General features: G+C 40.2%; 2 protein-coding genes across 3 annotated transcripts; both read left to right on the top strand.

Moving 5' to 3' along the window:
• The first annotated feature begins 7,074 nt into the window (after positions 1-7,074).
• Positions 7,075-10,710, top strand: LOC141611888 (GCN5-related N-acetyltransferase 4, chloroplastic). Its single transcript, XM_074430539.1, has 3 exons — positions 7,075-7,316; positions 7,842-8,238; positions 10,209-10,710. Exons 1-3 carry the CDS (start codon positions 7,187-7,189, stop codon positions 10,495-10,497), a joined length of 816 nt encoding a protein of 271 aa, XP_074286640.1. The 5' UTR covers positions 7,075-7,186; the 3' UTR covers positions 10,498-10,710.
• A 91-nt stretch (positions 10,711-10,801) lies between these two features.
• LOC141611889 (uncharacterized) lies at positions 10,802-16,284 on the top strand. Of its 2 annotated transcripts, none has more exons than XM_074430540.1 (5): positions 10,802-11,710; positions 11,974-12,203; positions 12,289-12,367; positions 14,232-14,364; positions 14,467-16,284. In XM_074430540.1, exons 3-5 carry the CDS (start codon positions 12,322-12,324, stop codon positions 14,672-14,674), a joined length of 387 nt encoding a protein of 128 aa, XP_074286641.1. In that variant the 5' UTR covers positions 10,802-11,710; positions 11,974-12,203; positions 12,289-12,321; the 3' UTR covers positions 14,675-16,284. Both variants share the same exon structure in this region, with proteins under 2 accessions (XP_074286641.1, XP_074286642.1).
• The last annotated feature ends 909 nt before the right edge of the window (positions 16,285-17,193 follow it).

Below are 17,193 nucleotides of genomic sequence, written 5' to 3' on the forward strand. Positions count from 1 at the left end.
GGGTAACCGAGATGGTAATATCTTCATACCTGAGTGGTCCTGGTAAGGCACTTGGAGTATGGGGGTGTTACAAATGGTATCAGAGAGACGATCCTGAAACCTGTAACCAATGAACCTAATGAACATAGGGAGTCAATTAAAATGAACCCGGGGTAAAGGTTGTAGGAGCTAATGCAAAGGCTTGGGAGACGTCCTGAAGTCGCGAACTCGCCCTACAATTTTGAACCGGTCACATAGGGGGTGTATGTCAAGGTCGTATGTGTGTTTGGTTAACTTGTGTGTGAATGTGATGAAGTGTGTGTAACTGATGGAGAAGTAGAAAGCTGAGAATATGAAAGAAAGGTTGATGATATATGTAGACTTGTTGTTGGAATGAAAATATGTTGGATGTTTACAATGTGGCGTTTAATAACATGATATAATGATTTCGTAGATCGTATGAAAGGATGCGTAACATTATATGCTTAGTTATGATATAATGTAGGTTTTATAAAGTTTTTAGCATGTTAGCATATGATATAGCATGCGGGTAGCGTTTCTGTGTTGGCATGACTCGATCGAGTGGGACTGACTTGATCGGGTGGGTTTTTGACGATTTTGAGTCCAGAATCGTGTTTTTGGGCACTCGATCGAGTACCTTGGGCACTCGATCGAGTAGGGGGTCACTCGATCGAGTAGCCTAGCTACTCGGTTGAGTATGTTAGAGATCAGAAGGTCTGTTTGAGGTCTGATGTTGGGGCACTCGATCGAGTATGTTGGGCACTCGATCGAGTAGCCCGTTACTCGATCGAGTGTGTTTGGGAGCTCGATCGAGTAGGGTCTGGGCAGCTTGTTTTCGTATTTTGAGGTTTTAGCGTGTATGTTTATATCCACCCCTTTTCCCATATAGTTTCAAGATGCCGCCCAAGAAGACTGCTTTGTATGCGAGAGCTGAGCTTATGAACATAGATGACATTGTTAAGATGTTGGAGCATCAGGATGCTCTCACTGAGGCTTTAAAGACTGTGGGGAAAGATAAGGATAAGGATAAGGAGAAAGAGGTTGATCACTCTAAAATCAGCCTCTATATAACGAGGTTTAACCCGAAAGAGTACAAGGGAGTTGGGGAACCAAACCTTCTTGATAGCTGGCTTAGGGAGATGGAGAACATATTAGATTTGGTTCACTGTCCTGATGAGATGAGAGTGGAACAAGCTGCGTTCTATCTGAGGGAGGCAACTGGCAAGTGGTGGGATACGGTGAAAGTGAGTGCTAAGGAGATTTATACAAACCAAGGTTTACCTGCTATACCTTGGGAGGAGTTTAGAAATTTGTGAGAAAGGAGTTCGTACCGGAGCATGCGAGGAGTAAGTTGAGAGAAGAGTTTGTGATTTTAAGATGACCCCGAGATGTCGTGGCCGAGTACTACAGGCAGTTCAATGACAAGTCTAGGTATGCTGAGGATATGGGTTTGAGTGAGGAGAATTTGGCGTTGAGGTTTGAGAGGGGGTTGACCCCTAAGATTATGGATAAGTTACCCGTGGGAGTCCTTACTGATGTTAAGGAAGCTTATGAGAGGGCTGGGAGAGCTGAGAGGTTGGTAGACATGGCTCAGGAGAGGTCAGGTGGTGAGAAAAGGAAGTCTGAGAGCGAGGGTGGTGGCCAATCTAATCAAAAGAAAGGCAACCACAATCAGTCTAAGGGGTTTTCTTCTGGGTCAGGGTTCAGTGTTGGGGCTTCCTTTGGGCGTGGCCGTGGAAGTGTTAGTGGTAGTTGGGGAGTGACCTACTATAGCTATGGTGGTGTAGACCACAAGAGACATGAGTGCACAAGTGCACCGGGAACTTTCCAGAGACCTGCGCAGAGCTATGCGAGCAATAAACCGGCTGGGTCATGGCCAAATCGGGGAAGTCAGAGTTACCAGAGTGGAGGCAACCGCAACGGCGGTAATTCTTATCAGAAACCACCAACGAACAACAACAACAATCAAGGGTCGGGTGCTAAGTCGACCACGTCAGCTAGTACTGTCCAGGGAGGTGGACAGAAGACCAGTGGAAAGTTATTCATGATGGAGAAGAAAGCAGCTGAGGAGGATGCACACGTTATCACCGGTACTTTTCTTGTTAATGGTGTTCACACCTTTATTTTGTTTGATTCGGGGGCTTCTCAGTCGTTTGTATCTTCGAGTCATGTTAAACGGTTGGGTTTAAGGGTGTATGAGTCTGTCAGTGAGAAAGTTTTTATACCTTCGGGTGAGTCTGTACCTTGTGGGAGGTTATATAGGGATGTACCTATGATAGTTGGGCAAGTTGATTTCCCTGTAGACTTGCTAGAGTTTCCTTTTGACGGTTTTGAGATGATAGTTGGGATGGATTGGCTGTGAAAGTATAAAGCTAAGATAGATTGTCATCAAAAGAAAGTGTCTTTAAGAGGTCCTAAGGGCGTTAGTGTGTCTTATCGTGGGTTTCTAGTCAAACCCAAAGTTAAGTTGATTGTAGCTGTTACTTTGAAGTTATATTTGAGGAAGGGATGTCCTTTGATTTTGTGCCATGTGAGAGATGACCGAATAGAGGGTCGGACAGTTGATCAGATACCAGTGGTGGGAGAGTTTGAAGATGTGTTTCCAGAGGAGATTCCGGGGTTGCCGCCGGGAAGAGAGATAGATTTCACAGTAGAGTTGAAACCAGGGACGGGGCCAATCTCTAAGGCACCGTACCGTATGGGTCCTAAGGAGATGGAGGGGCTTAAGAAGCAGTTGGATGATTTGATAGAGAAGGGATACATTAGACCTAGTGTATCGCCATGGGGAGCACCAGTTCTTTTTGTGAAGAAGAAAGATGGGAGTCTGAGGTTGTGCATAGACTACAGAGAGCTGAACCGGGTGACGGTGAAGAACAAGTATCCTTTGCCAAGGATAGATGACCTGTTTGATCAGTTGAGTGTCAGTCTTTTCTAAGATTGATTTGAGGTCGGGGTACCATCAGGTGAATATTAGAGAGGTGGACATACCAAAGACAGCTTTCACGTCGAGGTATGGCCATTATGAGTATGTGGTGATGCCGTTTGGGTTGTCTAATGCACCGACAGTGTTTATGGATTTGATGAATAGGATCTTTAGACAGTTTTTGGATAAGTTTGAAGTGGTGTTTATCGACGACATCTTAGTCTACTCCAAGACTAAGGAGGAGCATGAGGAGCATCTGAGGGTTGTGCTGCAGACTTTGAGGGAGCATGAGTTGTATGCTAAGCTATCCAAGTGTGAGTTCTGGTTAGAGAAAGTTGCGTTTCTGGGGCATGTGATCTCTAAAGATGGGGTAGCTGTGGATCCGGCAAAGATAGAAGCAGTGACAAAGTGGGAAGCACCAAAGAATGTTCTTTGAGATCGGGAGTTTTTCGGGTTTAGTGGGTACTACAGACGGTTTGTGAAAGATTTCTCCAAGATAGCTAGACCTATGACCGCATTGATGAGGAAATAGAACAGGTTTCGTTGGGATGAGAGTTGTGAGACGGCGTTCCAAACATTAAAGAAGCGTTTGACCACAGCTCCTGTCTTAGCATTGCCTGAGGGGATCGAGAACTTTGAGGTTTATACAGATGCCTCAAAGAATGGGTTGGGATGTGTGTTAATGCAGAACGGTAAAGTGATTGCCTATGCTTCTAGGCAATTGAAGCCTTATGAGGAGAACTACCCTACTCATGATCTGGAGTTGGGTGCGGTGGTGTTTGCTCTCAAGATTTGGAGACATTACCTTTATGGAGCAATCTTTAAGGTATTTTCTGATCACAAGAGTCTCAAGTACATTTTCACTCAAAAGGAGTTGAACATGAGACAGAGGAGGTGGATGGAGCTGATTGGCGATTATGACATGGAAATTATCTACCATGAAGGGAAGGCCAATGTAGTTCTTTGATGCTTTGAGTAGGAAGAGTGTACATTCTCGTGTACACTCTATCTTTGATGAGGCTGAGAGATGAGGTAGCGAGGTTTGGGATACATATGATGCAGAAAGGAGATGCCATGGGCGATATGACAATGCAGCTCGAGTTTTATGATGACATTCGAGGTAAGCAGGCGTTGGATCCTAAGATGATTGAGTGGAGAGCTGGAGTAGAGAAAGGGTCAGTGTCCCGATTTTCTATTCATACAGATGGTAGTTTGAGGTTTGATGGTAGGTGGTGTGTCCCTAATGATGAGGAGTTGAAAAAGACTATCATGACAGAGGCACATTGCACACCATATTCAGTTCATCTAGGTGGAGATAAGTTGTATAAGGATTTAAAGAATACGTTTTGGTGGCCTGGAATGAAGAAAGAGACAGCAGAGTTTGTGGCCCGTTGTTTGACATGCCAGAGAGTTAAAGGGGAACAGCGACGACCACAAGGTAAGATTCAGTCTTTAGAGGTACCTGAGTGGAAGTGGGAATCCATTTCCATGGATTTTATTGTGGGTTTGCCAAAGAGTCAACAAGGTAACAACATGATTTGGGTAATAGTGGATCGATCGACCAAGTCACTCACTTTGTTCCAATGAAAGATACATGGACTAAAGCACAATTGGCTATGGCCTATCGAAAGAACGTGCTTAAGTTACATGGAGTCCCTAAGGACATAGTGTCTGACAGAGATGCGAGGTTTATATCAAGGTTTTGGAAAGAGTTGCAGGAATCGTTGGGAACAACTTTGAAGATGAGTACAACATTTCATCCTGCGACAGATGGGCAGACTGAGAGAACAATCAAGACTCTTGAGGATATGTTGCGAGCTTGTGTGATGGATTTTGGTGGTAGCTGGGAACAGAGGTTGGACTTGATAGAATTTTCTTACAATAATAGCTATCACACTAGTATTGGTATGGCACCGTTTGAGGCTTTGTATGGGAGGAGATGTAGGAGTCCAATTTGTTGGGACGATAGTCTTGAGGCTGTGGTTTTAGGACCAGAGATGGTGCATGAGATGGTGGAACAGATTAAGATGATCAGGGAACGGATGAGGGCAGCTCAGGATAGGCAAAAGAGTTATGCAGATCTACATCGCCGAGATATAGAGTTTCAGGTTGGGGACAAGGTTCTTTTGAAAGTGTCTCCTATGCGTGGGGTTATGAGATTTGGGAAGAAAGGCAAGCTAAGTCAGAAGTTTATAGGGCCTTATGAGATCTTAGAGCGAGTTGGGGAAGTTGCATATTGTCTGGCTTTACCAGCTGCGTTAGAGAGAGTGCATAATGTGTTTCATGTGTCGCAGCTGCGGAAGTATGTGAGTGATCTGTCACATGTGTTAGAGGCAGAGAACTTAGAGCTAGATGAGTCCTTATCATATCTTGTGTGCCTAAGCAGATTCTTGACCGAAAGGTTCGGAAGACTAGGAGTGGTGAGACAGTTTTGCTTAAGATCCTTTGGTCTAACCACGAGACTGGGGAAGCTACATGGGAGCCAGAGGAAGCTATGAAAGAGCGATATCCTTTTCTGTTTGATCAGGTATGTATGGTTACGGGGACGTAACCTTGTTTCTTTTAGGGGGGTAGGAGATGATCGCAAAGAGTTTTTAACCGTTTTATACCCTTTTTGTATGTTTGTCGGGATGAGTTGGGTTAGTAACATGTTTTATGTTGAGTTTTGTTTTGGTAGTGAGTCGGAAGCGTTGGGGGAGTACCTTTATTTAGTAGTGGTTTGAACTTCGGGGATGAAGATCTTTTTAAGGAGGGAAGACTGTAATACTCCGTATTTATGAGTCTTTGAGTACTCTATCGAGTAGGCCTTACTCTGTCGAGTAAGGATAAGTTGCGTTTTAGAAAAGTTTCTGACCTGTTGGGTACTCGATCGAGTAACTAGGATACTCGATCGAGTAAGGGGGTACTCGATCGAGTACCTTGGGTACTCGATCGAGTAGCCGGTTTACGGGGAGTTTTTCTCGGGTTTTGTTAATTATGCGATTAAGATATATAACCTTCGTCGTCATTATTCTAAACACTTTTGCAAAACCTAGTTTACTGTTAAAGAGAGAAAGCAAGTACGTTCTTGATCCTAATCGCATCGTTAGCAAATCCCGGAGTTTGGAAGGTCGGTTCTCATCGTTGGTTATACCGTTGAGATCCTTGCGTCGAGGGTAAGATCTATGTACCCTTTTTGTTGTCTTTCCTTTGATTTGGTTAAACCCTAATATAGGGATTTGGGGGTTTTTGAGTAGTATGTGATTTGGTAGAATTTGTATGTTGTATGATAGGAGGAGGTTTCGTAGATGAAGCTTTTTGATACAGCAGTAGAGACTGTCTGATAGTGTGCTTTCCAGGTCGGATTTCCTACTCAGTATTAGTTCCATAATGGGATGATTGTTGATGTGTTGAGATTGATTGTTTGATATAGTAATTGTATTGTGACGGTTGTGATTGTGATTGTGATTGTAATTGTTGTCTATGGTTCTCGAGGCGTGTCCTCGGCTGAGTGAGGTCACTTACGGGAGTGGCTTCACGCCCTAGTTTCGCCTTCTGTGGAACCCGCCACAGAAGGGATGTGCACATTAATGGACAGGGTTATCGCTCATTATGAGGAGCGGGGATTTGGTGGGTACGGCTGCGGTCCCCCATCGGGCGGGGTGGTCCGTGGACGATCAGTGATTGAGATTATTGGAATTGGTGTGGTTGTGTGTGTGTGATTAAGTTTTGTCTGTTTATCTTATTGTTGATATATATATTGAGTTGTGTGATTAAGATCGACCCGGTTGTTGTTTTGTAAACTGCGGTGATCCATTCGGGGATGGTGAGCGAGATATTGATTGAGGTATGAGATGAGTCTTGGGATATTTGGGATTGCCACGATATGATGATAGAAGTCTTCATTTGTAGCTTAGTAGTTTCTTTACATTTCGGTTAGAACGAGAAATGAAATCGGTTTGAGAACATGTATTATACTTTTGGTTTTGGTTTCGAGAATTGTAACTCTTCACTAAGTATTTCTATTTAAACGTTGTTTCTTTATTGTTTATTTGATTATCATTGTCTCGGGTAACCAAGATGGTAATATATTCATACCTAAGTGGTCCTGGTAAGGCACTTGGAGTATGGGTGTTACACCTATATTTGGGAGTATGAGATAAGCAAATCCCCTAAAGTGTTAACCGCAAGTGAATAAATGCGGACGAAAGAAGGGAGAAAAAGAGGGAATGAGGAAGTTTGAGATCAGAAATAGGGAGGGGAAACAATAAGAATCAGAAAGAGATGCGGACCATAACCTTAGGCTTAGGGGGGCAGGGGCTCATCAACAAATTTCCGGCATCACCACCTTCCAACCTCTCTCATTCTTATTCTTCCTACAATCTCCGTCTCTCTACTGCTCCCAATTCTCCAGGTTATTATTTTCCTCTTTCTTTTCTTGATTTGATGTGATCGATAGCTTTGTGTTTTCCTCACTAAACGTATGACCTTTGCATCTATTTCCCTGGATTTAGAGCGTACAATCGATTTTGCATTGTCAAGTTGCTAAACTAACCTATGGATGCTTTCTTAAAAGTATTGTGTAATAAGCTTAGCCTGATCATGGAGGCCTCATATTTCTATCGCGAGAGATAGAATTGCTCTAACCACAGGATCTAAGGACGGTCTCGACTACTTTCTATTGAACATTATCATATGATGTGTCAGAGTCCTTGTTCTAAATCAAAAGGAGGGTCTAGCCATCTAGTCATGACATTTTCATATCTAAATGGATCATAAATTAAAAAGAACTTCCTAATGTATCTGTTTCTAGTTTGTAGTTAATGTAATTTCTCTTTCCATAGATATTTCATTTGTGGTTTACTTGCTTTCAGCTTAATTGCCAATGCTAGTGCTGTCAACGTGGTAATTTCTTACTAGAAGCTCATTTCTGTTTCAGAAACCAGCCAAGCTAGTCAAGTGGCGGACTTGTTTCCCACAGTTTCTCCTGAAATCGTTGTTCGAGAGGCCAGGTTGGAGGACTGTTGGGACGTAGCTGAAACACATTGTAGCTCCTTCTTTCCCGAATATTCATTTCCATTGGACTTTGTCTTAAGATTAGATAGGCTAATAGCAATGGTATTTGGGTTGTCTGTACCGAATGGATGCAAAAGAACTTGTTTGGTGGCAGTTATTGGTGCTCCTTCAGATGATACCTTCTACATTGGAAGTGAAGATCTCAAACTTGGAGGTGTTGAGGGAAAATTTTGTATAAATAGAGGTTATGTTGCTGGGATTTTAACGGTCGACACTGTTGCTGATTTTCTTCCCAGAAAAGGACCAATGCGGCAGAGAAGGTTTGTTAGGCCCTTTCATTGAATTTACTTTTTATAATATTATTGAAAGAAAATATACATCAAATGATGAGATTACGAGTCCTGTAGTACCAGATTCACCCATTACCAACTTCTGAGATTGGTCTGCGGAATTCAATCTGTTCAACATGGTATTCCAGGTTAAAGCCCAGTAACATTTCCTTGTTTTTCGAATGAATTGGATGCATTAATCTGTTCAACATGGTATTCCAGGTTAAAGCCCAGTAACATTTCCTTGCAAGTCTTTTTTTGAGTCTCAAGTTGGGTCTTGGAATTTCAAGACCCGATTTAATACCCGTGAATAGTAATTGTAAGAAATGTGGATCCCACATATTAGTTTAGATAGTTGTACGTGTCTAGAGGATAATGTGGAAAAATAAGAGGGTCTGAAATGTCTTAAAAATTAAATGATACTCCCTCAATTCCAATTTTATTGTTCCCTTTCCATTTTGGGATGATTTAAGAAAGATGATGAAGTACCAATTTTATCCCCTGAATTGAAGGGAATGGGGGCAATATTCATTAGGATGAAGATGGTCGTAGCTAAACTATCTAGGGGCGATATTGGAGATCTACAACTTTTCCTTACTAAATTTAGAAAGGGGACAATAGTTGTGGGATAAATTTAGGAAGATAGGGGACAATAAAAATGGGATGGAGGGAGTAATATTTTGTTTTTTTTTTAAGACTGAAAGTGGGTTTGGGGATAAAGATAGTCCTCTGTGTAGCTAAAAATCGTCACAGGCCACTCGTTCTATTAATTTTCTTAAGAGTGTCATTTTCTTCACTTATTTTTCTCGCTATATATGTACTTTGCATCATGTTCTCATTCGTCTTCATTGCCAGGAAATATTGATAAAACAAACATTCGCTATTCTTTACCATAGTGACAGAAATTTGTAATTGTTTTTCATACTAGTAACTAAAGTGTGGAATGATAGATGAACCATCTCAACCAAAACCACCTTAAGGTGATGTTTGAGGCCCAACAATTATATTTATTCCTATTACGCCCCCTCACTCGAGTGCTCAAACATTCGCTATTCTTTACCATAGTGACAGAAATTTGTAATTGTTTTTCATACTAGTAACTAAAGTGTGGAATGATAGATGAACCATCTCAACCAAAACCACCTTAAGGTGATGTTTGAGGCCCAACAATTATATTTATTCCTATTACGCCCCCTCACTCGAGTGCTCATTGGGCTCGAAGAGTGGTTAGTGCACAGGCCCCCTCATATCAAGTGCTGAATTTCCACTTCGTGAGTTATTGGAGGCTGCTAGGATTTGAACCCGTGACCTCTTGGTCATACTGGCTCCGACACCATGATAGATGAACCTTCTCAACCAAAACCTTAAGGTGATGGTTGAGACCCAACTATTATATTTATTCCTATTATGGAATTCAATTTCTGGTCTTCCCCTTCTATCATCTCCTCTCCCCCTCCCCCCTTTCATGGATTTGTTATTCATAATATTTCATATAATCATATGTTAATAATACTTGTCTGCCTTTATAATTCATATGTTCTATGAGAATTTTTTTCTAGACCATGATGAGATTTATGTATCTCTTCACATGAGAGTTTCAAGCTGTATGCCGATTCAGAGTAATGTGGAATATTTGTGTAGTGTTGACTCGTATGGTGGTGCTGGGATTGATGTCCCATTTTTGTCTATTAACCTATAGTATTCATCCACTTCAAAACCGCGCCGAATCCATTGACCAATCGTGTAATATTGCTTAAGAAACGATGGTTTTAGGAATTTTAGTTTTGTTCAATTCTCATAGACACGTATTCCATTAATTTTAATATTTTGTGAACATTTCGTGTTGGCTCTTCCTCCTACTAATGAATTGATTTTTCTATTTCAAAAACAAAGTAAGCATACAACAAGTGTAGGCATTACTGAGCTGCCTGTATGAACTCAGATAGTTTGTATTATGGCAGGATGGGTATAGCATATGTTTCGAATGTTGCAGTACGGGAAAACTTTCGGCGGAAAGGAATTGCTAAACAGCTCATTGCCAAAGCCGAGGCTCAAGCCCACATCTGGGGCTGCCGAGCAATTGCACTCCACTGTGACCTCAATAATGCAGGAGCTACGAAGTTGTATAAAAGTCGCGGTTTTAAATGTATCAAAGTGCCCGAGGCTGCAAATTGGCCCCAACCTAAGACCTCTCCCAATGTTAAATTCGGGTTTATGATGAAGCTTGTAAGAGGCCCTCCTGAGTTGTAAATGAACAGATGCTGGCAAATGGAGTCCCAATCAGAAATCATGTATAAAACTCTCTTGGTCATGTCTTGTACAGAAATTAGGTATTCGGTAGATGTCATAGTTCTGTCATTGTCTGTTGTAGCCGATACCTCTATAGTCAGACAATAAACGGAAATGGGTCTGTCATATCCTGTAAATTTGTGGTTAAAAGAATGTCTTTTGGAGCCTCGTCTGAATTTTCTCACTTATCCAGAGTCGTGGCTGTCTCAAATGTTGCGGGAGGTCTAGGTAATTTTATACTCAAAATTTTCAGGAGCCATGCCCGTGAGAATTGACCATCTTCTAATAATTAGTCTCCCTTGTGACGGACGTATAATCATAACCTACAAATGATAACCTACAAATGATAGGCATGCAAACCTACTCTCTTGTGAAGAGCAACAAGAAAAAGCATTGGGCACTCTACCCATGCCATGAAAACCGTGGCCTCCTCCATAATACACTCAAGTAGTGTATTTTCTTGGGTGATTAATTCATTCTTATTAGTTTTAGAACTTGAGATAAAAATACATCACTTGTAGGAAATCGTATTTTAGATTATCACATATTTTAGATTAAAGTTTTAGTCATAAAAACTTAAAAATCTTATACATGCAAAACAAAAATAAGAGTAAAGGAAAACCGGTTCCTTACGTTGGATATTTCGGCTATTAGGCACTAGTAAGGTCTCCTACCTTACTTAGTTCTTGAGCTTTCCTAATGGATGAACAAGATTCAATTTAGAATCTCTCCTCAAGGATTGTACCAAGAAAACCTCCATAATACAAATATTAATTTTAAGACTGGGCGAATCGGTATCATTTAGGCTAATATGGATACTAGAGGGGTAGGTGATGAATATTATTATATGATATTGATGATTTGACAATTGCAAAAAAAAGGGGGGGAACTCCCAATGTTAGGCGGCAACTTTTCAGAAATTTATTGACTTTTCACTCAACCTTAGCTCTCTCTTCACTCATTCATTACACTCTTCTCTCATAACCTTGCCTCCCTCTTCTGTCACCACCTCGCCTCTCCGTACCAAAAAATTGCCGCATGTTCATCTTCCGCCGATCACCATTTTCATTCTCAAAACTGCCCTGAAAAATTACAGTGACCAATTTAAAGCTTCGTGAAGAGGATGGGAAAAAACAAATGGCTAAAAGGACAACCCCGAAGAAAAAAATGGAAGGTATTGTGATTTTGTTCAAGTTTTGTAATTAAAAATGGTGTCATTAGTTAAGTTGTTTCATGTAAAAGCGGTATTTTATGGTAATGTATGGTGTCATTAGTTGAGTTGGTTAATGTACTAGAAGATGCATGTTCAATAAATGGTTTATGTTTAGTAATTAATGCTAGAAAATGGAGTCATTACTAGAAAGCGGTATTTTGTGTTGAAAGTATCACATTTGTTGTTGATAAAAATGATTATTGACAATATTCATTAATAAATAGATGATAAGATAAGAAAAGAAAAGCAGCCGTTGCAGAAGGCTAAAGGGAAGGTGCCATTTGCACAGCCGCTGGAGAATGATGAAAGTGAAGCAAGTGATGGCTCAGACGATATTTCTGAGGAGACAGAAGGCAGTGTGAATGAGGAAGGTGATAAGGACACGGAGGACAGGGAAAAGGAAGGGGAAGTCAGTGGTGAGGAAGGGCCGGGATCCGAAGATGATGGTTTGCAGGTTAAGATTAGCAAATTTGTTGTTTTATTGATATTAGATTAGTTATGTTTCTTGCGTACTAGTAATGGGTTATGCTGGCATGCAGATGCGCTTGACAAAGTTTTGAAAATGAGCTGCAATGAATGGAAAAAAGAAGAGGAAGGGACAAGCAAGCACAGTAGAGGGTAAGCTGAAAATAAGACCATGTAATCTGAAAAATGTTCATATGTTAAGTTGAAAATGTAACCTTCTTATCAGATTTTTTTTACCTACATCTGTTTGCCCGAGTTGGCCTAACCTTAACAGGGTAACATCTAAAGCTTAAAACATGGTCACATATGCTGTCATTTTTAAAATGTGTCCACTTTGACAAATTAAATGTAGCATATGTGCTTAAAAACTGAGCTTAATATGGTGTCATATATATTAGTTGGGAATATGCGTAATGTTATTCACTTGATGTACCCATTTTAGGATGTTATTGTTTATAGGTATTAACATCTGAAAATGTGACCATGTAATCGAAAAATGTTCATATGTGAAGTTGAAAATGTAACCTCTTATCATATTATTTTTACCTACATCTATTTGCTTGAGTTGGCCTAACCTTTACAGGGTAACATCTAAGCTTAAAACATGGTCACATATATTGTCATTTTTAAAATGTGTCCGCTTTGACAAATTAAATGTAGCATCTGTGCTTTAAAATTCAGCTTAATATGGTGTCATATATATTAGTTGGGAATATGTCGTAATGTTATTTAGTTTTTTTTTGGTCTAAACCATCCGGTAATCCAAACCACATTGGGCCGACTAATCCGGATTTCGGGGCGTGTCCAAGGATTACGGTATTTAAACCCCTCCCAATCGCAGTTGTGGGGGATCGATCCGCAGACCTCCCTACCAAGCGCAGCCCCATGCTACCACTGCGCCAACTAACGATTGGTCGTAATGTTATTTAGTTGATGTACCCATTTTAGGATGTTATTTTTTATAGATATTAGCATCTGCAAATGACAACCACAATTAGAAAGTATGGTGACATATGTTTGAGTGTTAATATGTGACCATCTTAGTTATTATATGTGGGTATGTTTATGTGAGTTGAACATTAATTTAGTGTGATTAGATTAGTTTAATATGGTGACATCTATACTTCTAAAATGGTGACATGTCTGTTAATAGTGGAAAAAAGTGACTATCTTTGTTAGCCGAGATACCTATTTTAGGATGTGGTTGATTGAATGTGAAAGCATAAAAAAGGTAACAATAAGTAGGAAGACTGATGAAATACTCTATAGTTCTAAATGTTACCATCTAAGCTATAACATAAAAATTTGTTTAATTGAGATGAACATTGTAGTAGTGTTATAAGTTTAGTTTAATATGGTGACATCTATGGTTCTGAAATGGTGACATGTATTTTAATATTAAAAAAAGTGACCATCTTTGTTAGCTGAGGTACCTATTTTAGCATGTGGTTCATTGAATGTGAAAGCATAAAAATAGGTAACAAGAAATAGGAAGAATGATGGCATACTTTATAGTTCTAAATGTGAACATCTAAGCTGTAATATGTACATTGGTTTAACTGAGATGAATATTATAGTACTGTTATAAGTTTAGTATAATATGGTGACATCTACGCTCTAAAATGGTGACATGTTTTTTAGTACTAAAGATGTCGCCTTCTTTGTTTTCTAATGTACCTATTTGTTGATTTGGCTGAATGTATGTGAAAGCATTTAAAAATGGTAACAAAAAGTAGGAAGAATGGTGACATATTTTTCAGTGTTAAAATGTAATTACCTTAGTTGTAATATGTACATGTTTGCTATAATAGTAAAAAATGTAATCATCTTTTCTTAATATGGCGACATCTTTTCTCGAAAATGGTGACATCTTTGTTAATAGTAAAAAATGTGATCATGTTTGTAAGCTGAGATACGTTTTATTTAGTGTGCTTGATTGTGTGTAAAAGCATCTAAAAATGGCAACAATAAATTATCAAGAATTATTACATTTTATAAGCTGATTCTGATGCCGCAGATATTCATGTGCAAGCAAAGCCTTTGAAAGTGGACATGAAAGACGCCACTGTTGGAGAATGCTCAAAGAGAAAGTCAACCATAAGTGCAGGGGACCAAAAAATGGTTAAAAAAAGACATAGAAAGGAAATAACGTAAGTTTCCTACAGTTTAATTGTGTGTGCATCAATTGTTTCTGTCCATGATAGTTAATTCATATTATTATTTAACGACTAAATAATTGTGTCCGGGAATAGGAAATTGAAGGAGGTCGAGGGACATAGGTCACCAGCTGCACTATACTATGTTATTGAGCACTTATCAACAACTCAGAGGAAGGACGTTGACGACATTGGGTTTAGAGGACTACTGGAGCTGAAGGTATCGAAGTTTCTTCATACTATTATTGATTGGTTGTTGGAGCGTTATGATACGCATACAAGGCTGTTTATGATGTGTTCTTAGTCATTAAACATGATGTTTATGATGTGTTCATGTTACCGTGTGGGGGTCAGTCGGTACCGGCTGTAACAGACGATAAAGAGGTGGTGCAATTCTGTAGGGAGAAGTTCGGTGTGTTGCCGAAAAAAGATATATCTTTAAACAAGGTGAAATATGTAATGCTGAACTTGGTTCAAGGTGGGCCAGATTTCAAAAAAAAAATTTAGTGTTTGCAATGGGATCATTTTTGGTCCTCACAGTCCACAACCGTGTTGACGTGGGGTTAATTGCGGCGGTGGAGGATGTAGCTGCCATTCCGAACATGGACCGGTGCTCTCACGTGCTTGAACGTTTTGATTATGCCATGGATTCATGGAAGAGCAATGATAGCAAAAGCATGGGTGGTTGCCTAATGTTCTTTGAGTTGCTATATTTTCATCGCCTGGTTTGGAGGGGTGAGCCTGCATTATCTACCCTACCCTTGATAATACATTAGAGCTATGATGCGATGAAGGCGCAGGTTCAGGAGCAATGCCTTGCTTACATTGTCCATAAGGGCTTTGGTATAGGCATATGGGATCTTTTGACATACCCGGTCTCTATTAATCCGGAGAAGTCATTCTACCGACTCCCGGTTGAAGGTGAGTGCGGAAATGGAATTTGTGGTGGAGGAGGAACCTCGTCCAGCTGAGAAAAGGATGTCTGTAAAGAATAAAGGGCCTAGGTGTTTGACGCTGCCGCTACCAGATGACCTCCCTACTGATGAGGAACTCCGCAAGAAGTATAAAGACGTAAGTCCTTAAAAATATCTACTTCTCAGTTCAAATTGTTGAGTGTGTCTGATGTGACCATAATTAGAGCATATTTAGTCCCCGAATTAGCCTTGTTCCCATGCTTTTTAGTGCATATTTGGGTCATTTATTGTCTCTAGTTCTTTGTTTTGCATATTCTTTGAGGATTTGATCCCTTGGTAGGAATGGAGTGAAAACTTTGCATTTTCATGACAAAATGAGGCTAAATTGATTGAATTCAATGACCAAGCATCAAGGAGAGACAAGATTAGAAGGCCTTTGTACATACTATAGTAGATGGGCAATGATGAGAAAAGATCCTTGCATCTCCGAGGAATCCTCAAGGATTTTATGAAGAAAAAGGAAGAAAAGAAGAAGGAACAAGACTGCCTGACAATCCGTGCGGATTGCCTAGAAGACGCCCGTCTTCACCCCACAATCCGTGCGTCTTCACCCCCAAGACGCCCGGGCAAAAGCTCTAGAAGACGCCCGTCTTCACCACCTGGACGCCCGGGCAGAGACCGCCAAATCCGCCCGTCCCGTGCTAAAGACGCCCGGATTCCCAGACAGTCCCATTTCGTCTTCTTCAAGCTTCAAGGAAGGATGCACATCTTTTTCTAGAGACCGGTGTCTCCCTAGAGACCGGAGTCTTCCAAAAGAGACCGGCGTTTCCTCAACAAGGGACTTAATCGTCATTTAAGCTCTTAGTTAACCCTAATTCATGCACCTAATCCCCACTATAAATACCCCATTAGTCTAATTAGAAGAGCATGTTCTTCTTAGCAATCTTTAGAGTAGTTAATATCAATCAAATCTCTCTTTAATCTTGTAATCAACATTTAATCAAGTTTTAATACAAGTTTTATTTCCTTAATCTCTCTTGTTCATCCTTTATTTTGGGTAATTGAAGATTATTTGGGTTATTATTGGGAGATTGACAACCTCTCAATCAAGCATCAAGTACTTCTTTTATTCTTTGCTTCATTATTGGAATCATTAGTAGGTATAATTCTCTTAATCCCTCTTTAATTATTGTTAATCACTTTCATTTATTCATCATGTTTCACTTTGGTTGTATGATTGACAACCTTGCTAGCATGTTCAACATGATAATGAGTGAGTAGTTTCCTTAGCTAGGGTTAATGGGTGATTAGGGGAAACCAACATGGGGGATGATTCATGCTTAAATTAATATGCTTTCATAGTTTATTTGCTTGCTTGTTGTGATCTCAACTTATGCACATGTTATGTTTGATGAAATGTGAGCCTATGAATCCTTGCATTTTTTACCCATCACCTATCTTTTCAATGAGACTTGTAAGACATAAACCAACTCGAGTCTCATTAGACCATGCATATTGTTGAGTAGGGAAGATTAAGTCGACTTGTAGGTGTTGTATAATCTAATCGATTCGGCTCCGGGACCCAAACTTTCCTAGGATTGTAAGATATAAACCAACTCGATCCATCACAACAATAATTGCTTGCTTATAACTTGAGAATATGTTTGTATGATCAATTCCCATGAATCCCCTATGACCCCATGACACCCTAGTGCCTTTTATCAATTGTTTACACCCCTTTTTAATTCATCTTGCTTGTTTACTTTCATTGCTATTTAGTTTAGTGATCTTCTACATCAAACCCCAATTGTGACACCCTTAGACACCGCTAGTTACAATAGAAATCTCATCTCAATTCCCGTCCTTTGGAATCCGACCTTTACTTGCCTCTTTACTAATTGTAGAGTTG

This window comes from Silene latifolia, chromosome 11, assembly GCF_048544455.1.
Source record: "Silene latifolia isolate original U9 population chromosome 11, ASM4854445v1, whole genome shotgun sequence".
In the NCBI taxonomy this organism is placed as follows: Eukaryota; Viridiplantae; Streptophyta; class Magnoliopsida; order Caryophyllales; family Caryophyllaceae; genus Silene; species Silene latifolia.